This window comes from Aptenodytes forsteri, unplaced genomic scaffold (assembly GCF_000699145.1).
Source record: "Aptenodytes forsteri isolate BGI_AS27 unplaced genomic scaffold, ASM69914v1 Scaffold6, whole genome shotgun sequence".
In the NCBI taxonomy this organism is placed as follows: domain Eukaryota; kingdom Metazoa; phylum Chordata; class Aves; order Sphenisciformes; family Spheniscidae; genus Aptenodytes; species Aptenodytes forsteri.
The window spans coordinates 2,375,066-2,394,217 of NW_008795709.1; the positions used below are offsets into that span (position 1 = coordinate 2,375,066).

The following is a 19,152-nucleotide window of genomic DNA, read 5'->3' on the forward strand; positions in this document are numbered from 1 at the left end:
TACACAGAGATTTCTTTTAGGTTTATAATGGATCATTATTGTTACTGTGACTTTTTAAAAGGGAGCGACAGAACCTTATCCGTAAAGCCGTTACTGAAAATGTGCCAGATCAACACTTAATTAGAAATATGCTTGCTTTATTCACATTGCTCTGGATTTCTAATTTGACGGTTTGAAAATGACTTTTTTCCCAGATCAGCCTATTTTTAAATGGGCAGCATGTTGAGACATTTGAGGAGGATCTCACGTTTACATCAGATGAGGTTGTTTCGTTTGATCCACCTAAGATTAGCAGTGAATTGAAAGGTATGTTTGGTTTTTTTATTTGTGAATGTATCATTTGCTGTCTTTGTCCTGGAAAATCATGTGCTAGATCTTGTCTGTGAAATATATTTTACCTCTTTATACAAGATATTTCTAAGTCCATTGCAAAACACTTAAGCTGCTGTCCTTGGAAGGAAGGAGGTTAGCATCACGCAGTATAAAATGTATTTGAGACTATAACAAGTATGTAAGTAAATTGTTATTCGAACAACCTAAGCTTTAGACACAACTGAGAACAGTTGAACGCAGGCTTGAAATGGAAACATGGCTTCAAAGTATACTGCAGTCTTACTTTGTTAATCCTGGAAATAGTTGGTTTTACCTTACATAAAATAGTTGTGTTCAGAACGGAGGACAGGCTTACAGAATGCTTAGCATTTAGATAATTAAAATTTGGTCCTATTCCATATGGCAGCCTTCACAAAATGAACAAGAATGGGGTCAACCTGGAACTGGTGACTTTTAAAGAAAACACACTAGGCTAATGATCCAGCATGATAATTCCTGTGTTGCTGTTAGACTTGTCTAACCAAATTCTCGGCAGAAAGAAAAGAAGAAACTTGAGGAGGGCAAACCAGTGAGCTGAATGGAGCAGGTCAGGATGTCTGCAATGGAAAGGAAGTGTTCAATCAGAGTTTTTCATACAAGCTAGGGTACTAGGTTACAGATTATTGAAAGTGCTAGACACTTGAAAATTTTTATATTCTTTCTAATGGCAGAACTATATACAGTGTTTCTTAACATATAGCACACTTCATAATTCCCTCTTGGTCTAAACAGAATCTTTATTACCCTACTCCTGCTCACCAGAGAAATGAGAGAATTAATTTAAAGCTGTGGATAGATGTTTTCAAATCTAAATCAGGTGACTGTACCTAAAGATTACTTGTTATCGAAATATTTCTAAAAATAATACTAATGCTGAAAGAGTAATTCAGTTATTTAAGTCTCTGTATACTCAAAAAATTAATGCTGTGGGGGCACCAATGTGTTAAGATTTATTCTGGATTCCAAGTAGAGGTGAGTAGTATTTCTCAGAACTGGTAATAGAATAGCGTAACAACTAATGACAAGTTAGGAGGGAATGTTCTGTATTGTGTAGAGAAATCTTGAAATACACATGTGACTGTGTTTATTGCCATTTGAAAGTCACTGATACTGGATGCCTGATATTCCCCATCTATTCAAACATCTCTTCAATGCGATGATTTGTGTCATGCAGAAACAAGTTAAACTCTTAAGTATATTTTTCAGCTCTTATGTCTGTTGCAAATCTAATGTCACACGAGAATCTCTCTGATACCTGGGAGTTCCCAGGAGGGCAGTGGGGGATTCGCACCATCAGACTGAGTGAGTTAAGGAATAGGAAGTTTTGTTCTGTTTAATAAAAGGGTTAGCAGACGTCCTGGTATTTTATTTTTTTTTTTAAAGGTGACTACAATGCTAATATTGAAGAAACAAAAATCTATTAGGCTCCCCGTTGCTGCCTTATCATTTGAGAAAACTTTCTGAGGTGCCTGACATGAGCATTTAAGTACTGAATTCTTCAGGCTTTATTCAGGCAAAACCCCACTTTTGAGGGACAGCAGAGCTCCTCTGGTTGTTTCCCCTGAGAAGGATCTCTCAACTTTTGCCCTTAGTTGTAAATAGAAGTGTTTTCTGTATGTGACTAAATACCTACTTCTGTGGCTTAACGCATGGACAGCATGGATGAGAAATAGACAAATGGGTTAGACTGTAAAAGGAGTAACTTCTGCTAAAACATTTTCTGTCAGCATTTAGTAAGGAGGGAAATATTTTTCTTAGTTTCATGGTTATCTCAAGTGTGAGGGACTGTTAGTTGTCTTTGAACAGATAAGAGAAATATGCGAAAATGGATTTCAAAAATGCTGCTAGATGTGGTTCTGGGAGGGTGGAATTTGAATTTACCATTTGCCCTGGCTTTGAAGGGAATTCTTTTGTAGATTTGTTTAAGACGTTTATTAAATGAAAACAATTTCCTGATAAACAGATCATGAAGGATAAATCAATTAGGGTAATAATAAATGAGAACACCAGAACACTCTCTTGAACTGGTTTTGTTTAAAGGGAGACTGTCAAAGACTGCGTAAAATGTCTGATGGGGAAGAGACTTCCACAGCTTATACAGTTTAAACATCTTCATACTTCAGCCTTTGAAGAAACACTACTTTTTTTTCCTTGAATTGTGTCTTGGAAAAAACCTCTTAAAAATAAGGTGACTTCTGTGGTGTATCAAGTGTGGTAGTCTTGCACAAAATGAACAATGAGCTTTAGATGGACTTTTTCAGATCCTCTCCTGATGGAGCTGTTTAGTCAAAAATAATATTCCCCAATTTAAATAAATAAAACCTTTAATATTTTCTGCCAGTTTTCATGGCACACTTCTGCTTGCGTTTTTCATGGAAGTGAACATGGAAAAGACTGTGAGCATCAAGCTCAAAACAAACCTCCTGTGTTAACTCCTTCATCGTATGCTTTCACCATTTCAACTTTCATGCTACCATGACTAACAGTGAAGAACTGTTGTGTCAGACTAAACTACAATCACTCTTTTGGCTCATCTTTGACAGCGACCTGATCTACACTATAAAACTTAAGTCTTAATTAAAGCAGTTTAACATTGATACATTTGGGGTGCGAGTAGATGGATCAGAAAGATCTGATCCAGCTGTGCCAGTAGAAGAGGTTGCTGTGGTGAGCCCCTAGTTGGTCATTGTTGTTTTCCCTGTTATTGCCACTCAAATGTGGAAGTAAAGCAACTCTAAGTGTTCCCTGATCTGTTTCAACCAGCTAAGAACCATGAACTAAGATACACTATACAAATTATGTGTCAATGTTGTAGTGAGGCATTTTTGTCATCCACAGTATCTACCACCCTGTACCCAAATGAACTTTTGGGATCTGTCCAACTGCCACGGCCATAGACTTGCGGCCTGCCTTTCTGATAGGGACAGTAAAAACTGCAGCCAGTAGGACTTGGACATAGTTTCTTTCTTACCCAGCTTCGCTAAAGCTCTTTATGTCAGCCTGGCTCATGTCTGAGGATCAGCAATTCTCTGTGGACAGAAAGGAGCTGAAGGTAATGGCGATTTGGCTAGGGCTGGGTTTACCTCATCACTTGACACAGTTCAGAGTGCTATCTATCCATGCCTTAATAGTAGGTGCACTTTAATTTAAATCGTACTGGAACTTATCACAGTGTTAATTTTGATTATAATTGAGACATTCATTGGTATCTTGTCGTTGAATTTAAATTGGTGTCGTTGCACTTTTTAATATAGTCTGCCTTTGGCCAGCATTCCATACATGGCACATTTAGAGCGTACTATCTTTAGTGTTGGGTCTTTTACTCCCTAAAAAAAAAACCAACAGCCTAAACAACACAGTAGTTTTATATCCTGAGCAGAAGCAATGACAATACAGGAAAGGTAGACTGCATTTTCAAATTGCGTTGTATCTTGCAACATGAAGTTTGTCCAACATAATCGATTTACAAGACACTCTCTTCGATTCCTTAAAATTTGACAGTTTTTAACACATTAGACTGAAATTTTCTGTGACAAGCATGTGCCCAGGGCTGAGTTGTTTGGTGTGTTACCAAAAAAACCCAACCAAACAAAACAAAAAAAAAAACCCCAAAACTTCGGACATCTGTCAGTTGCTTTCTGTGGCTGCCACCAGTAGCTGTAGCACCAGCAGTCGTGACAGAAAGCAAAGCAGGAAGGCTGTCGCTTCCCTGCTCTGAATGTTCCCCCTACTGGTGTCCAAGGAGCAGAGGCGGGGAGAGCTGCCACTTGAGTGCAGCAGGATGAGAAAATGACAGGAAGGGGACAGAGGAGAGGGCAACTGAGGGGTGAGAAGACTACTGCCAGTCAGGAGCGTAGATGAGTTGGTTAGAGATGCTGGGACTGAAAAGCCAGGGATGGTGGGAGAGCTGATATGGCCATAGGGAAGTTGGATCAGCAGCAGAACTGGCTGGAAACTACTAGATTCTCACTGCCTAAAAACTGGGATATAATCTGAGCTTCAGTTTCAGTATTATGCTGCTATCGGCGAATAACTGAAACTCGGTGGCAAAGTGAGCGCTTCATCTCTCGCTTTGAGGGACAGAAACTAGATGGTGACAGCCTACCACTCTTAGTAATCAATGATTGCAAGAGGTCTGTGCTGTGTAACTTAACCGTCAGACCTCACATATAAACTGTGTGGCTCCCACAAGATTGAATTTCTGGATTTGGGCAGGAGTGGGTTTGCTGCTTTTGATATGTAAATGAATAAAAATAATACAATGTAAACTTTGTTCAGTGAAGTGCAACAATCTTTATGTTCCTAAAGGCTTGAAAGTCCAATACTCGGACATCAACAAGTTAAAAAATTAAGATTGGCTTCCTATAGAGCATGCATTTATGACCATTTATGACCTTTTCTTATGTAATACTAAGATATTTACAAAATTGGTAATTTGAAAAAGAAATCTTGTGTTTCTTCTACGCAGCTGAATAAATAACTGTGATAACTGCGTATGAAAGTGAGACACATTGTCTTGAAAAGGAATTTTCATTTGTGACTGTTTTCTACAGACATTATCAGAATGAACAGAAATTACAGAATTATCAGGACAGTAGCAACTGCATGTATTTTCCACCTGCACTGGAAGCAGAGATCTGTGTGTTAAGGGGACAAAAGTTTTCAGCTAGTCAAGAAATGACAAGTAGCTGCTATGCTTCCTTCAGAGATACCATATTGCTAAGACCAAGCTGAATTTCCATATTCGAGGGTGGTGGAAGAGGGGGTGCCTGGCACAGCATTCAGCTGTGAAAAGGTAAAAGGCATTTGGGAGACGGAGCAGGAGGGATCAGTTTTGTAATTTTGGCCCCCAGCCTCACCACCTTGTTCTCTAGGTGTTCCTGTGGGAAGAAAGCTTTGGAAATGTTTTCAGGAGTACTACAAACAATGCAGAAAGTATACACTTAAAGTGACGGCTGCTTCTTCAAAACGTACTATTATTTGTAGCTATCATTAAAATGCATTCATTTTTATATTGTATAGATCTGCCAAGTGGGCCACATACTTACCGCTTAGAAGATCTTGCCTATACTAGAAGTGGAGACAAAGGCAACTCTGCAAACATAGGTATCTTTCTTTTTCTTGCTTTCTGAAGTGATGTAAGATTCTTAAATAAGAGTTACATATCAAGTGCTCTTAATTTTTTTTAAATCTCTCACATCACTTATTTTTTTTTAATTGTCTCTGTGCTGAAACAAAAAATAATCCGTATAAAACAAGGATTTTACTAATGAAATATCTGTAGTTTTCTGTTTAGCACTTGTTGAAATCTGAGGTACTAAGAAATTCTTGCATGTCATACTACAAAGAAAGATCTCTGTTTAGGGTTGCAAAGTCGAGCTCCCCAAAGTTAAGAAATGCCTTTTTAAGGTTTCCTTTACACATTAGTTGCTACTCCTTCATGTGTATGTGTTGTGTAATATAATCTCTTGGTTGTCTGATCATGTATAGTATTTCCATACATGAATTTTGTAACATGTATATGGCTAAAACATTGACAGTGTTAGGAAATACTGAAGTTCTTGCATGTAAGAGAATGGTTTTAATTATATTGTTAATCCAAATGGTATATTTCAGTGTGCAGTCTCTTTACATTGATTGTGCTGCTTCTTGCATTGTTTAATAATTCCTTCTATTCCTTACTTCTGCATGCAACAATTGGCTCTCTTGTTGGAAGATGAGAGCGTGTGGTGTTCAAAGCTCAGTATGAATTAAAGGTGCGTTTGGGATTTGATTTGCTATTAGCTGTCGTGCTAAAATTGGTGAATTTTGTTAGCTTATATTTAGGGATATAGTTTTCTTGTCCTTGTTTTTGAAACTGGTTTTTAGGTTGAAGAATGAAGGAATGTTGATTTTTTTCTTTTTTTTTTTCCTTTCCCCATGGTTGACCACTGTTGCCAAATCACAAATGATGCATAGCTAATAGACTTCCTCAGATATAAAGACACTACTGCTTTATTAAGGAACAACAACAACAACAAACCTGACTTCTAAGATTAATTTAGCTTTGAAGTCCACAGATAAAAAGATCCCTATAACACAAATTGGCTTTCCTGATCCTGCTGTGGAACCTCAGCTTCAGTATAAAGTTACCTGAAGCTTATGAAAGCATATTTAAAGCAATAAAAATGCAATTGTGCTCACACTTACATCAGGATCTCATGCAAGGAGTGGGACAAGGACCAAACCTTCCGTCACTGATCATGCCTTGATATGGTTAATTGCGATTACTTGTTGAAGTCTTGCACACCACTTAGGGGAAGAAAACTCCATGTGGGTTGTTTGTTGCGATGTTGTTGTTCTTTAGGTGTCTTTCAGTGGCAGGGACTTCTTGCAGCTGGAAAAAGTTGGATAATCACTTAGTCTGGGAACGTTCTTTCATGTCATGCTCCACACTACCTCTCTACTGACAGAGGAAAAGCTGTCACACTGTTTTTTATTCAGGAGCTCATTAAAGAGGATCCATGTGTACAGTTTCAGTTAAGAGGAGGATCTCAAATCAGTTTTGAAAGGATAAATACAAATTGGTTTTAACAGCTCTTATTCCAACTAACACCAGTTATACCTAACAGGTGTGATAGCACGGCATCCCCTCTACTATCCATACCTAAAGAAAACTTTAACTGCTCAAGCCCTGGAGAATTACTTCCAACACCTTTTAGAGCGAGAAAAACCCGAAGAAGAACTAGTGACAAGGTGAGTAGCTTGCTGTTCAGTCCACAGTTGTACAGTAGCTACGTGATGGTATCAGAAGTTATCTTAAAGTATGTTAACATAAATATTGCAAACCTGTGTGTATTGTCTTCAGTATTTTGTAATGTATCTTTCTTTGCCTTTTTAAATAACAACTTGAGCAATAGTCATTGAAAAAGAACATGAACTTGGGCTTCTCCTGAAGTCGGACAAAGGCAGTGAATCAGTTTAGTGAAGGCTTATAAATTCCCAGAATTAGCACCTTAGTGTTGGGGCTATTTCTTTGTTTTATTCCAGTACAGAATGTCTCTACAAAATAGAAATAACTTCTAATGTCCTTTGAGAAATGTATCTTTCCATTGTTTTTGAACCATTTGGAGACTGCAGGAGCCTTAGTAACTGAAGTTTCCCAAGCCTCAGAGCCACTGCAGATCCGGCAGTTTGAAATCCCTAAAACACCACCTGAAAGACATTCACGCAGCCAGTATAGACTGGAGCCCAAACTTACCTGATCTTCCATCAGAAGCACGCCTCATCCTATCCTCATCTCTGCGAAACATTTTAATCTTTATGAAGTTCACTCACTTTAGAGAAAGTATTCCTTTGAGCAACCCACTCTCACCTACTTCTTTTGACACATATACCAAGCCAGAATTTAAAGAAAAAAAACACAGCTAATTTCCCTTTTTAAAATATGAAAGAGAATACATCTTAAACAGGACACTTTTAGCTGGTATTCATCTACAAAAGAACATCCTCTGCCGGCAGGCAGCATATGTAACATTTTTTGTTTTCATGGTATCTTCGGCTGATGCTCAGGGTCCTTCCTAGGGACTGGCAAATGAGACGCATGCTGTTCTTGTAGCATGAGGTAATAGGGCTCATTCTCTTAAGGATGTCCAATAAAACAGTCAACAGATTTTAAACCTTTGTCTGTCTTTAAAAACAAACAAAAGCTTAATATTGCAACAAACCATTCAGTCTTCTAAAACCTGTTTTGATACAAAGTCAATTATTCTGCAAATATGGAGATTCTGCCAAAACCACTATATATTTCCATGGGTGATGGATAAACTGTTAAGTGTTTGCTTGTTCAAAGAGCTTGAGTCAGAAGGGTGCAGCTCAGAGCTCAGAGAGGGCTTGGAGTTATTTTAACCCCTGCTTTGAGTTGTAAGTGCCGTTCTTTGTCTTCATAAGCGCCTCAGTGCAGATCTCACCCACTCTTTCATAAGTGCTAACAAATCTATGTATCTAATAAGTTGTGATACCGAGAAATGTAATTGAATTTCCTCTGAAACAGAGCAGAGAAGGGAAGAAGTCAAAAATGTCATGCCTCCTAATGATACTTACAGAAATTGATTCATTGTTGTTCCTTAATGCTGTTTATGTTTATTAATAAAAGTTGAAATTTGCTGTGTCTGGATGAAGCCAATTTATTTTGATTAATTAGATTATCTGTTCCTGGGTTTGGCTTCCTTTAATGATGTGATAATGGAGCTCTGTGAGTGAATTGAAAAACTGCTGAGGAAAAAGAATAAATCCGTTTGTGGAAATATTTAGGATTATAAGGATTATGCTCATGTGCTTCAGATTGTATAGTTTTTTTTAAATTACTTGTTTATTTTTTTTGTTTTATCTGTCATAAAAAGAGGTATCTTACTCTTTTCCTTCATTTCCTTTATTTAAATTGTGAGTGGTTAAAAAATATGTATTGGCTTTGCTACTAAAAACATACCAACCATGGCTCTGCCTCACTACGGAACTGGGATTGTCAGCCAGTTGCCTTTCATTCTTTTTCAATAAAGCTATTAAATGGGTGTACTAAACAGAGGAAAGGTGGGATTGTTTTGATAGAGAACACTAAAAACTCAAACTTCCAAATTTTCAGGTAACATAGTAACAAAGGATGGTCTTTCGAACCCCTCCCTCCATACCCCAAAACCTATGTGATTGCTTCCCCCCCTGTGTAGAGTACATTCTTAACAGTTAATGACAGTTTTTCTTGGGCGTAGGAGTGATGCACAAGCTCAACATGAAAGGTCAGACCAATCGAAGTGAGGGTAAGGAAGAGGTAGCAGTATTCAGGCAGAAATTTGCTCCGAGTTTAGAAAAGGATGTCAGTTTCTCAAGTTCTGACTGGTACCATCATTAAAAATAGCATCAATGCTGTAGTAGGTTGAGTAGCTGGAAGATCATGCTGCATGTGAAAGTTTGTTTGGTGGTTTTTTTTTTTCCTTTAGCCATCTTGTCCTCTGTGTTACTACCAGGTTATCTGTGTGGTGTTTTGCATACAAGACTTTGGTAAATTGAGATCTGATTGATCTTAAGATATGGAATAAGAAACTTTTCATTTAGTGTATTAGGTCAGTTATTAAAGAAGGATAGTAAATTTATCCTGTGAGAATTTGCTGGTTTTGTCTTCTGAAATATGGTTATCTTCTTTGTTTTGAGAGCATTCCAGAAATAAAAATGACAGCTGATTTCTTCTTATGGGAAATTTTTACTGAAAGATGAAGAACAAGAAATGTGGATACTGATGCTTCTAGATTGCTTTTTTGTATGTATATTTATTATGGGGAAAAAAATACTTCTCTACAGTATCTCTCATATGCAAATACCTCTTTTAGCCTATGGGTTCAGTTTCTGCTTTCCTCTGATGGGAGGAATCCTATATTTTTCTGGATTTAAATGCACTAAACAATTTTTGTACCATTATTATTTCCATGCATTTTTAACAGGAAATTCACAGGGAAACCTGACTACTTTGAATACGTACAGACAGCACTTTAAAGGAAGTAGTTAAGCAGGCACCCCATTGTGTATAGGCATAGGAGTTCAGCTAGAACAGTGAATTTTCCTTGTTTTATTGGTTTCTGTCACAGCCTTAGTATTCTTTGAAGGGTTTATTTGTTTTCTGTGCTTTTTAAAAGCAGCTCTTAAAACTTTTGATTGAATGGTACAATTAGATAATATTTTCTTCCCTTTAGATCTCAGTTAATTAAACTTAAATTGTTTAATTATGCTGGGTAAATGCATGCCAACATTTTGGTTGACGTATTGTTGCTGCTTAAGACTATTATGATGGTTATAGTGGTTTTTCTTTTTTTATTGTGGGAGTGTATTTTTTGCGCAGAAATATTTTGGATGCTCAGATGCTTCAAACAGGCCTTAAAATATTGAAAATGCTGCCCTTTGTATATTATTTTCTAATCCTCATTTTAACTAGAGTAACTCACTGTAAATATTTCCTCAGAGTACTTGAAGTGAATGTGCCATTCTGATGTTCCAAATTAAGATCTGTTGCTTATTCCTCTGCCAGAATTACTGCAGAAAGTGAAATGAAATTCTTCCATTCTTTTTTGTCATTTGCTTCTGCTTTTGTACGCTCTTCAATTTCTCTCCTGATTTTTTTTTTTTTTAAATGATTGATTTTCATGAAACTTATTTTGAGAGCTGAGGTATTAGCTTCTGGAATACATATTCTATTGGTCTAGTTCTCACGGAGAGATCTGCCAGTTGTGAAACCGCTTGCTGCCTGGAAGTCTTTGCCAGTTTCTCAGGGTAAACTTTACAGTGTAGTGTTCTGGTAGACCTCTGGCTCCCATGGTATATGGTTATTGGTAATTTATATTGAGTTTTTAGTTGAAAACTTTTGTGGGGTCCTCTGATCCTGCTGTGTAGTTGATTATGCTGTTAAATTTAGTAATTTATGTAGATGACTTACTGTGGAAATGGCTTTATTCTTCATATTCCTGTTGTCTAGTAGAGCACTGTGGGATTAATTGAACTTTCCTGCCTTCCCAATGGATTTGCCTTTAAGCGTGATAATGTTGCCTGGCAACTAGTTTTTCAAGGAGGGTCAACAAAATGCTAACACCGGTTTTCTTCTTAATAACAGCTAATAATGTTAATACTAAAATAGAGTGTGGTAATGAAAGAGTAGAAGGAACAGTGAAAATTCCTGCCTGGGAGACAGGCGCAGACACTCCACGACTACTGCTTGCAGGAGCGTAACAGGAACTGGAGTGTTTGCCAGGCCGCTCAGCAGAATCACAGGCTGACCACTTCTCCTTCTGTGAAAGGTTTGGGTCATATGCCCAAGATACAAGGGCATACAGAGCTGTGAATATCAGCAACGACCATAATTTTCACAGTGCTAAAAGGGAGCTGAAGAAGAGAAGCCCCAGTGTGACAAAATCAGCAGTACGAGAGCACTGCAAGAAATTCCAGCTATTTCAGAGGACGGATTTGAGGACTTCGTCCCAAAGAGATGAAGATCGGATAGATGACTAAAGAAAAGTAGGTGGCATTGGAGGAAATGTGATTTAAATTGCAGCAGTCAAACATCTGGAGACAGAGCAAGGATATCATCTTTCTCCGTTACTCCTCATGTCTTGCTGACGTTCTGATTAAATCCTTTCCTATGGAAAAACGGAAAGCTATCGAGTCATTAGACAGAAAATATTGGAAGAAAGCAAAAACAAAGAAAAACAAGAAGAATACAAGGAAGATGACAAAACACTGAAAAACTGTGCAAGGAGAGGCAAATGGAAATATGCTTAGACCTATTTATGGAATTTGAAACACCTTTGTTAGGAAACCACAGAGCCATTTGCCAAACTTCTACAGAAGTTTCCAAATTGGAACTGCACCAGTCAAAAGCAAGGATGGAAAAATGCTTACAGTGGCAATGGAACAGAAAATAAGTCTGTCACCCTAAAATAAAATTTTATCTGAACAAAGGACACAGCTCCAAGAAAGCATTGAAACGTAGCTCTGCTTTTCATTTTTTATAAAATTATCTGTAGTTGGTCATAAGAGTTTGATCTAGTGACTCATACTTATTTCTCAGCAATGAAGAGGATGCCTTCCCAATTAGCTGGTGGTCTTTGTTAGCAAAAGTGAGTTCCAGGAATTAAGCGATAGTATTTTTCAGTATCAGAACTAGGAAATATTAAAAATACTTCCCTCTGCCCACTGTGTTCTCTGAGTTCATATTGGATCTTGAACCTCTTGCCTATGGAGCTTTCTGCATGGGCTTTAACTTTTAGGAGAAAAAAAAAAAATGTGGAAAACAACCTCATTAGAAATGAGTGAGTTTTGAAGTTGAGTAAGAGGAGAATGATTACTTTATGGTCCTACTTTAAAACTATTACGGACTGTTGATTTGGAGTAAGGGGAAGGAACAAGAAGGCAGGGAAGGCCATGGGTTAATCTTCAGTTAACTTTTGGGCTTGACTCGGCAGTGGGGGATGCCATCACAAGCATGAAGTTTTTGTACACTGTCTTTTGCTTGATCTTTTGCTTGATGTTCTGTACAAGTGTTTCTTTCAAAATCTTGAGAGAAACGACGTGTAGATTTTATTTTACAGATATGAGTTGCCAGGAATCCATGGATTAAATTTTGTTCTGAAGAATTCCCTTGGTGGTGGTGGCATAGCATCCCTAAGAAGTGACCCACAGGCATGTATCAAAACATTGATTTTAATGTAGTTATCTTTTATAACTATGTATTACACAGTCTCTTTATAACCAACTTTCAGGCTGGAACTGTAAGCTTTTGGTTTTGACTCTCTAGTTCCTTTTAATTTCCTGTTAATATACATCATCTACTTAATTGTTTTAAGGTTTGAAAACAACATAGGGAAGTAGAAAGTTGATTTAGAATATTTGGTGAAAAAGATGTGCACAAGAAGCTATTAAGAGAGTCTTCAAATCAGTTATGTTCTTTATGATGTGCTACCTGTGTTTCTAGATGCACCAGCAAAATTAGCTTCTCAAAGGCTGTGAGGTTTTGGAGAATGCAGATTTATTAGACAATTCTGATTGTTTCCTAGTACATAAAGGAACCATTAACTGTACGACAACTCCTCTAGCTTAGCCTATGACTCCTGTAGTTAAAATACTGATAAGTAATATAAATCTGAAAGAGAAAAATAGATGGATAGATCTTTCGTGTTGACCGCGTTATGTGAATCTGAAACTAACACTTTTTGCAAGTGTACAATTTGAGTATTAAATATTTGCAACATCTAAACCTGAAGATGAGATGCCTTAATGTGGCAATCCTATGGCTACAGCAAAGCACGGTTCTGCCACCATAGGCTGAGAAATGCTTAAGTGTACAAATAATCTCAGCATAGTCAAGGAGACTGTTCACAAAATAAGATGATGCTATGTATGAATCGGCAGAGTTGAACCCAAAATAAATTCACTTTAGCACTAGGTACCAAATAAATTGAAGAAACTATTCAATCTGTTCAGGTTTAGATGCTTGAAAACTCAACTGTATAGTTTTCCTTCACAAGTGAGAAAGCCAAATAAATGGAAAGTTAAATACACCTTTGGATAACCTACAATCCAAGGCTTGATAAAACTCACCCAAAATTTTTATATATGTAGAGATAAATACTCAAAAACTTACAAAACATACTGAATTCTTACACTAATTATGGGAAAAATACCCTATTGAATCATTTTTAAAAACTTAATTTACAAAGGTGGTGTATTTGGATAGTAAAATAAAATGTTGGTTTGGGTTTTTTTTTCTTACAGGGCAAAGCACTTGGACAGATGCTGTTGGATTTCCAGATTAAAAATGTTCCTGATTTGAAATCACTGATAGAGTAACAGGTGTTTAATACATATGCTTTTAACACTTGAGTGGTATAAAAACATGTTATAAACAAGAACTGGCTTCTTGAGTGAGATTTTTTTTAAAAGTCAGAGAGTAGAAATTAGTGACAGTTATCTCTCAGAGGCTTAGCTATATGGCACAGATTAGCAAATGTTTTGAGTAATACCAGACTAATAGCTTTGTCTGTGACTGATAACATTTCCTGTCTAGATAATACATTGGATGAAGAATTAATTTATTTCCTGTAAAATAGAATTAATCAAATTGCAACATAACATTTAATTACAAGACAAGATAATCTTTGTTCTAAGATGGAAATTGCCTCCTGTTCAGTCCATCTCTCTTCCTTCTCTCAATCTTTATCAGTCCATTTAATTTTCAAATATAGTTGAGCTCCTGTCAGCTGTGTTTGTCCTGTGCATAGAGCGAGGCTGGGTAACCTGCTGTGCATCGCTATGAAGCCAGCGCTGTCTGGTACAGGGGAACGGCTTTCCCCGTTGGGCAATAAAGAAAAGTAGTAATTGTTACTGTTAGAGAGTGACTGGTAGTAAATGCTGACCTTTGGTGGTGATCCACCAAACTTCCAGTACTTTGTCCAATTAATGACAGGCTTTATTACAATTTCCAACATCTCTTACTAATTAATCCGTCAGTTGAAAGCACTGACTAGTAGTAAATCGCAGATCTTGGCGTCGGAATAAATTTGAAGATGAGGAAAGGAGAGTGCTGCGAGCTAGTCAGCCTGCTCGCTCTCTCTTGTGATGGGGCAATCCTGGCAGGGAGGAAGGGGGGCCGGGTGGTGGAGGGGTACCTCGTTATGTTTCAGGGCTGCTAAGTCCTCATTTTGTGCAGCGGAGTCCTGCCTGGATTAAGTTAATTTGACTGTCATTCGCATTGGCCTTCCCACAGAAAGGTCCACAGACTTTCCACAGAAAAGTCTGTCTCTTGCTGTGAAGGAACATTGTGTTGAATGCTGCGTGCTCCGTCTCTCTTCTGACTCCCAGTTATCGCCTCCCCATCTCCCTTCCTGTGCAATATTACTAGCGTGTTCAAATGAGGATACTCCTAAACTTCTTCACCTGATTAAGCAGAGACTTAAAAATCAGTATCGTACTTGCTGGGACAATATCAAGGTGGAAGTTCTGGCCCAGTAACTGTCTGCATTTCCTCCACAGAAGCCATAGAAATATTACTCTGCATGTTCAGGCATTTTGTATTCAGAAATTAATCTTTTCCTTTTTTTGGGGGGAGACTGTATTAATTGTTTAGTGCTGACAAAATGAGACATTACTAATATCAGATAAAATGATGAAAATAGTTTTGGTGACGATTACAAAATACCTATCTGTTAGTCGTTCCTAAATCTCAATCTGTGCTACTGTTAATACTAATTTCCTAGCCTCTTGCTTGCTCATGAGGACTATGTAATGAATTGTTCCCACCTTTTCTGTGGTTTTGTTCATTTGAGTTGAAGGTATCATAAGTGAACGCTTTATGCATCTACACGTTATTCTCCTAGCGAGTCATAAGCACTGTCTGTATATACAGCATGGTTCGGTCTAGTTGTCAAAAAACATCAATTTTTCATTGCAGAAAAATATCCAACTTCATAACTTCAAAGGGAAAATGGCATGCTCTTTTTATTATGTTTACAGTCATTGTTCGTTAGAAAACTGTTGTTAATAATTTGGGAGCCTGTTAGTTTAGCAAAACAGACAAAGGTATCGAGAGGAAATAAAAAAGAAAAAATGATAGACCTCAGTAGCAAACCTACAAAGATGAAAAGGCTACAGTAAATATTTGCAGTTCACTCAATATGCTGCTTAAGTGACGCTGTAAATGTGTATGCAATAATTTTTGAATAAAAGAACACTTGCAAAGTATAAATTTGTTCTAGTCATTTATGTTGTTTCTTCTACTGGAAGAGAGCGATACGTAGTTCAAAGGTTCTTTTGTTTTGAGGTTGTTTCACTTGCCTGCAATTTCATGCATTGTCGTGCTGGTTCCCTTCTTCCTTCAGATTTTGTCTGTTCTGTCCCTAGTCTTTGTTAAATACAAAAACTGAAAAAGGAAACGATCCTGTTTCTAGAGAGCTGGTCATTTACAGCTCTACAATGGAAGCTGTAACTCGCTGAAAAGAATGGTACAGTGTTCAAATGGATTGGATATGGGAATACAAAGGTGTGTTTTTTATCTCTGGAATTGCCCTTTTGGATGCTCTGAAACCATCCTTCACAAACATGTTTTCTGTCCATCGTTTCTTTCGGTGCACCAGCTTAAACCAAGTGGCATTACTTTTCAAATACTTTTCTCGCCAATTATAGCCTCCAAAAATCCCTATCCAAGGATTTTTATCCTCCTTGACCTCCTTAACAAGCTTTGAATTCATGAACCTGTACTTGTTCCAGCAATCCCAGCTGACCTGAAAGCTTGTTAAAGCTGCAATTGTTTCTTAATCTATGGTAGAGATTGAGTAATTGAGAAAAGTTTGGTAAAATGTAAATTGTACTCGAAGGTGAGCATGTGCACAAGTCAGCATTGGTTTAACTTCAGTCAGTTTAAAAAATGCATTTTGCCTGCCTGTTAAACCAGGGCTGTTCCTCAGACAGGCAAGAACTTACCCTTCCAGTTGCCTGTCTTTCCTGCTTTTTCCCTGCTGTGTCAGCTGTGAGGGCAGGATGGAAATAGTAATGCCTAGCGTATAACATAAGGATCCATCTAATATACTAGAGTTTCAGTGTAATGGAAACTGGCTCACACCTCCCGCCTGGCAAGTTTTTGTGCTGTGGCTCATCTGCGCTACAAAACAAAGGCTGCATTCTCTTACCTCTCACAGCTTTCTTGCTGCATCTCACCTAACTCTTGAAAATAAATCATGGGTTTTATCATGAAATTATTCTATAGCAGCTAACAGTCCAAACAACTACTTCAGTGTTTGCTGTGTTATATTTAATAGTTCAAAGTGATTATCCCACTGCAACTTGTTTATTAAAGGTACAAAAGTTGTTATCCAAGTGACCCAAGATAAAGAACGTGCCAGAGTGTTTGAGACACGAAGTGTATTTTCAGTGTAGCCACCTCCAATGAAGCCATTTTTCCACTACAATATGGGGGGGGGGTGTGTGTGGTGTGTGTCCCCTTCAGACGAGAGGAAAACTAATCGTAAGTATACTTTCTAAATTTTGTTTTGCATCATGGCAGTTCGAAAGCAATAGGAGCGCAGCCCTTAAGGTTTGAAAGCAGAAAATGTTGGGTTGCAGGTTGCCTTTCAAGAATCTGAATGGTTTCATTCAGAAATGACTCTGATATGTTCTATTAAGCGGTTTGCACCCAGTAACGCTCACAACAGTTGCAAGGTAGTGGCGAAGCATTACCTGGGTGGACTTCACTTGCTGCAACTGGGTATGTGTGTTGGCTGGAGGAGCGAAGCTGTTTCACAGACCCGTCTGCTGCCTTTTGTGCTTGTTCCGTTGGGGTTTCCGGGCCTGAGAGTGAGCGAGTGATTTGGGGAGCGGGGAGGAGAGGAGGCTCCTTAGTGCCTCAGGTATGAAGAAATTGCGCTGCAGAAATGTCACACCTCTCACCTTATTTCTTTGAAACCCTCCCATGTGGTAAGACTTTGAGTCTCCTCATTGCAATTCCTCTTCTTTGGTTTCATCCTGGTTTCCTTTCTGGATTTACTTGAAATGGACCCTGGTGACTTTGGGATTAAAGGTAACTGGCATTAAGAAAGCAAACAAAGGATGCCTCCAAGTAAAAGATCCTGTTGGGAAATGTCTGTTTCTGCCAGGGAGTTCAGCTGAATTCCTCTACCTTCCTTTGGGGGGGGGGGGGGGGACCCGAACCTTTGGAGAGGCGTCCCTCACCTATTTCAACAAAGACCATCCAGACACTCCCTTGACAGCTTTGGGAAAGGGGAGGAGGGGGTCTTCAGATGGCAGCACAGGGCAGGAGCAGTGCTTATCCTCGCAGGAGGGAACCTTTCTGTGCCAGGACTTTCTGTGGAGTCTTAAATAACCTTCTGGCTGTGGCATTGTGCTTCAGCTCTGGACCAGCTGCTGGGACCATCACCAAACGGGTGAGACCCTTTATCATGATGAGGGGTTTTAGTCTTTTCTTGTTTCCCTGTCCCTTAAAAAATAATGCACTAGTTAAAAATGAGAAAAGCTCCCTCTCCTCCCCCTGCTTTTATTTACTAGTAAGCATAAGCAAAAGCTTCAAACCTTCCAAATACATTTAAGCATCTGGATTTGTAAAGATGCTGTTTTAGTTATATAATTATGTGTGGCTGGTGGCTAATCCACAGGGATGATCATGAGCCACGTCTATAAGGTATTTTCTCTTTTGAAAGTGATGTGATCTGAAGTAGGGGGCTTGAGAGGGCTAAGCCTCTGTTGTGTAAAAACTTGGCTGAGACTCTCCAGAGAAAATCCCAAATGCCCGATCACCCCGGTAAGAAGTGCTGGGGCTCTGGCCTGTAATCAGTGACCAAACAAGGTTACTGTGGGCCTCTCTCTCAAGCAAGGTGAGGACAATCTTTAGTTCCCCAGGAAGCTGCTCTCTGCTCTGAGCAGGAGGAAATAGGAAGGCAATACCAGCCGTCATTTCTTGTTGGTGAGCGGTGAGGTAACCCGCTCCCCTGAAATATTTTCTTCACTGATGAATGGAAAACTTGCTTTGGCTCATTGATAAGCCTCATCTTCCCTGTGCACTAGCACTCCTCTCCCTGCTTCCCTGTTTTGTACTTGGCATTGCGTATGGCACGGTGTTTGCCTGAGCATCCACAACCTGCAAGAAGACAGATCAGGCACGTTGGCAGCTTGGGAGTCTGCTTTTGGGGGAAGATGCTCTAACAAACCACTTTTCCAGCATTGCTTCCCCCCACCCCCGCTCCCAGTTTCTCACAGAGGTGAAAGCTTCCCCCTGCAGCCGGAGCGACAGCGCTGGAGCAGGAGCCTCTGCGGCACCAACAAGCAATGGCAGCGGGTCGGGGCGAGGCGGCGGCGGGGACTCGGTGAACGGCTGCAGCCGCGGCGGGTGAGGGGGGCGGGCGGCCCCGTCCCCTGCTACTCCCCGGGCCCTGTCATCTTCCAGGTAAGATGAATGTCTGTCCCGTCCCATCCATCATCCCGCAGTCCCCGGGGGGGGCGGGAATTTGCTCGGCTACTGAAACTTACTAGCCCCAGACGGGGCGGCTTTGTTGACCTGACAGGGCTGCTCTTTTGTGGGCCCTGTTGCCAGGACTTACGCATTTACATAATGGATTAGCATGAAACAAAACGCACGGGAACGCCTCTCCGCCTTTTCCCACTCTTTCTTAGCTGGCGGACCTTTCGGGCGAGTTAATTTATAAACGTGACTCCCCCTCTCTTCCTCGGGGACCCGTTCTCTTCCGAGGAAGAAAGGCGCGC

The 19,152-nt window shown here is 39.2% G+C and overlaps 1 protein-coding gene across 1 annotated transcript in view; it reads left to right on the forward strand.

Moving 5' to 3' along the window:
• Positions 1–15,628, forward strand: part of LOC103902324 — an 84,482-nt gene extending 68,854 nt beyond the window's left edge. The window contains exons 18-22 of the mRNA XM_009283358.1: positions 195–306; positions 5,395–5,478; positions 6,984–7,107; positions 12,477–12,567; positions 13,660–15,628. Of these exons, the coding sequence (XP_009281633.1) occupies positions 195–306; positions 5,395–5,478; positions 6,984–7,107; positions 12,477–12,567; positions 13,660–13,734 (486 nt within the window). The 3' untranslated portion in view covers positions 13,735–15,628. The remainder of the gene's footprint in view (positions 1–194; positions 307–5,394; positions 5,479–6,983; positions 7,108–12,476; positions 12,568–13,659) is intronic.
• Positions 15,629–19,152: the final 3,524 nt, after the last annotated feature.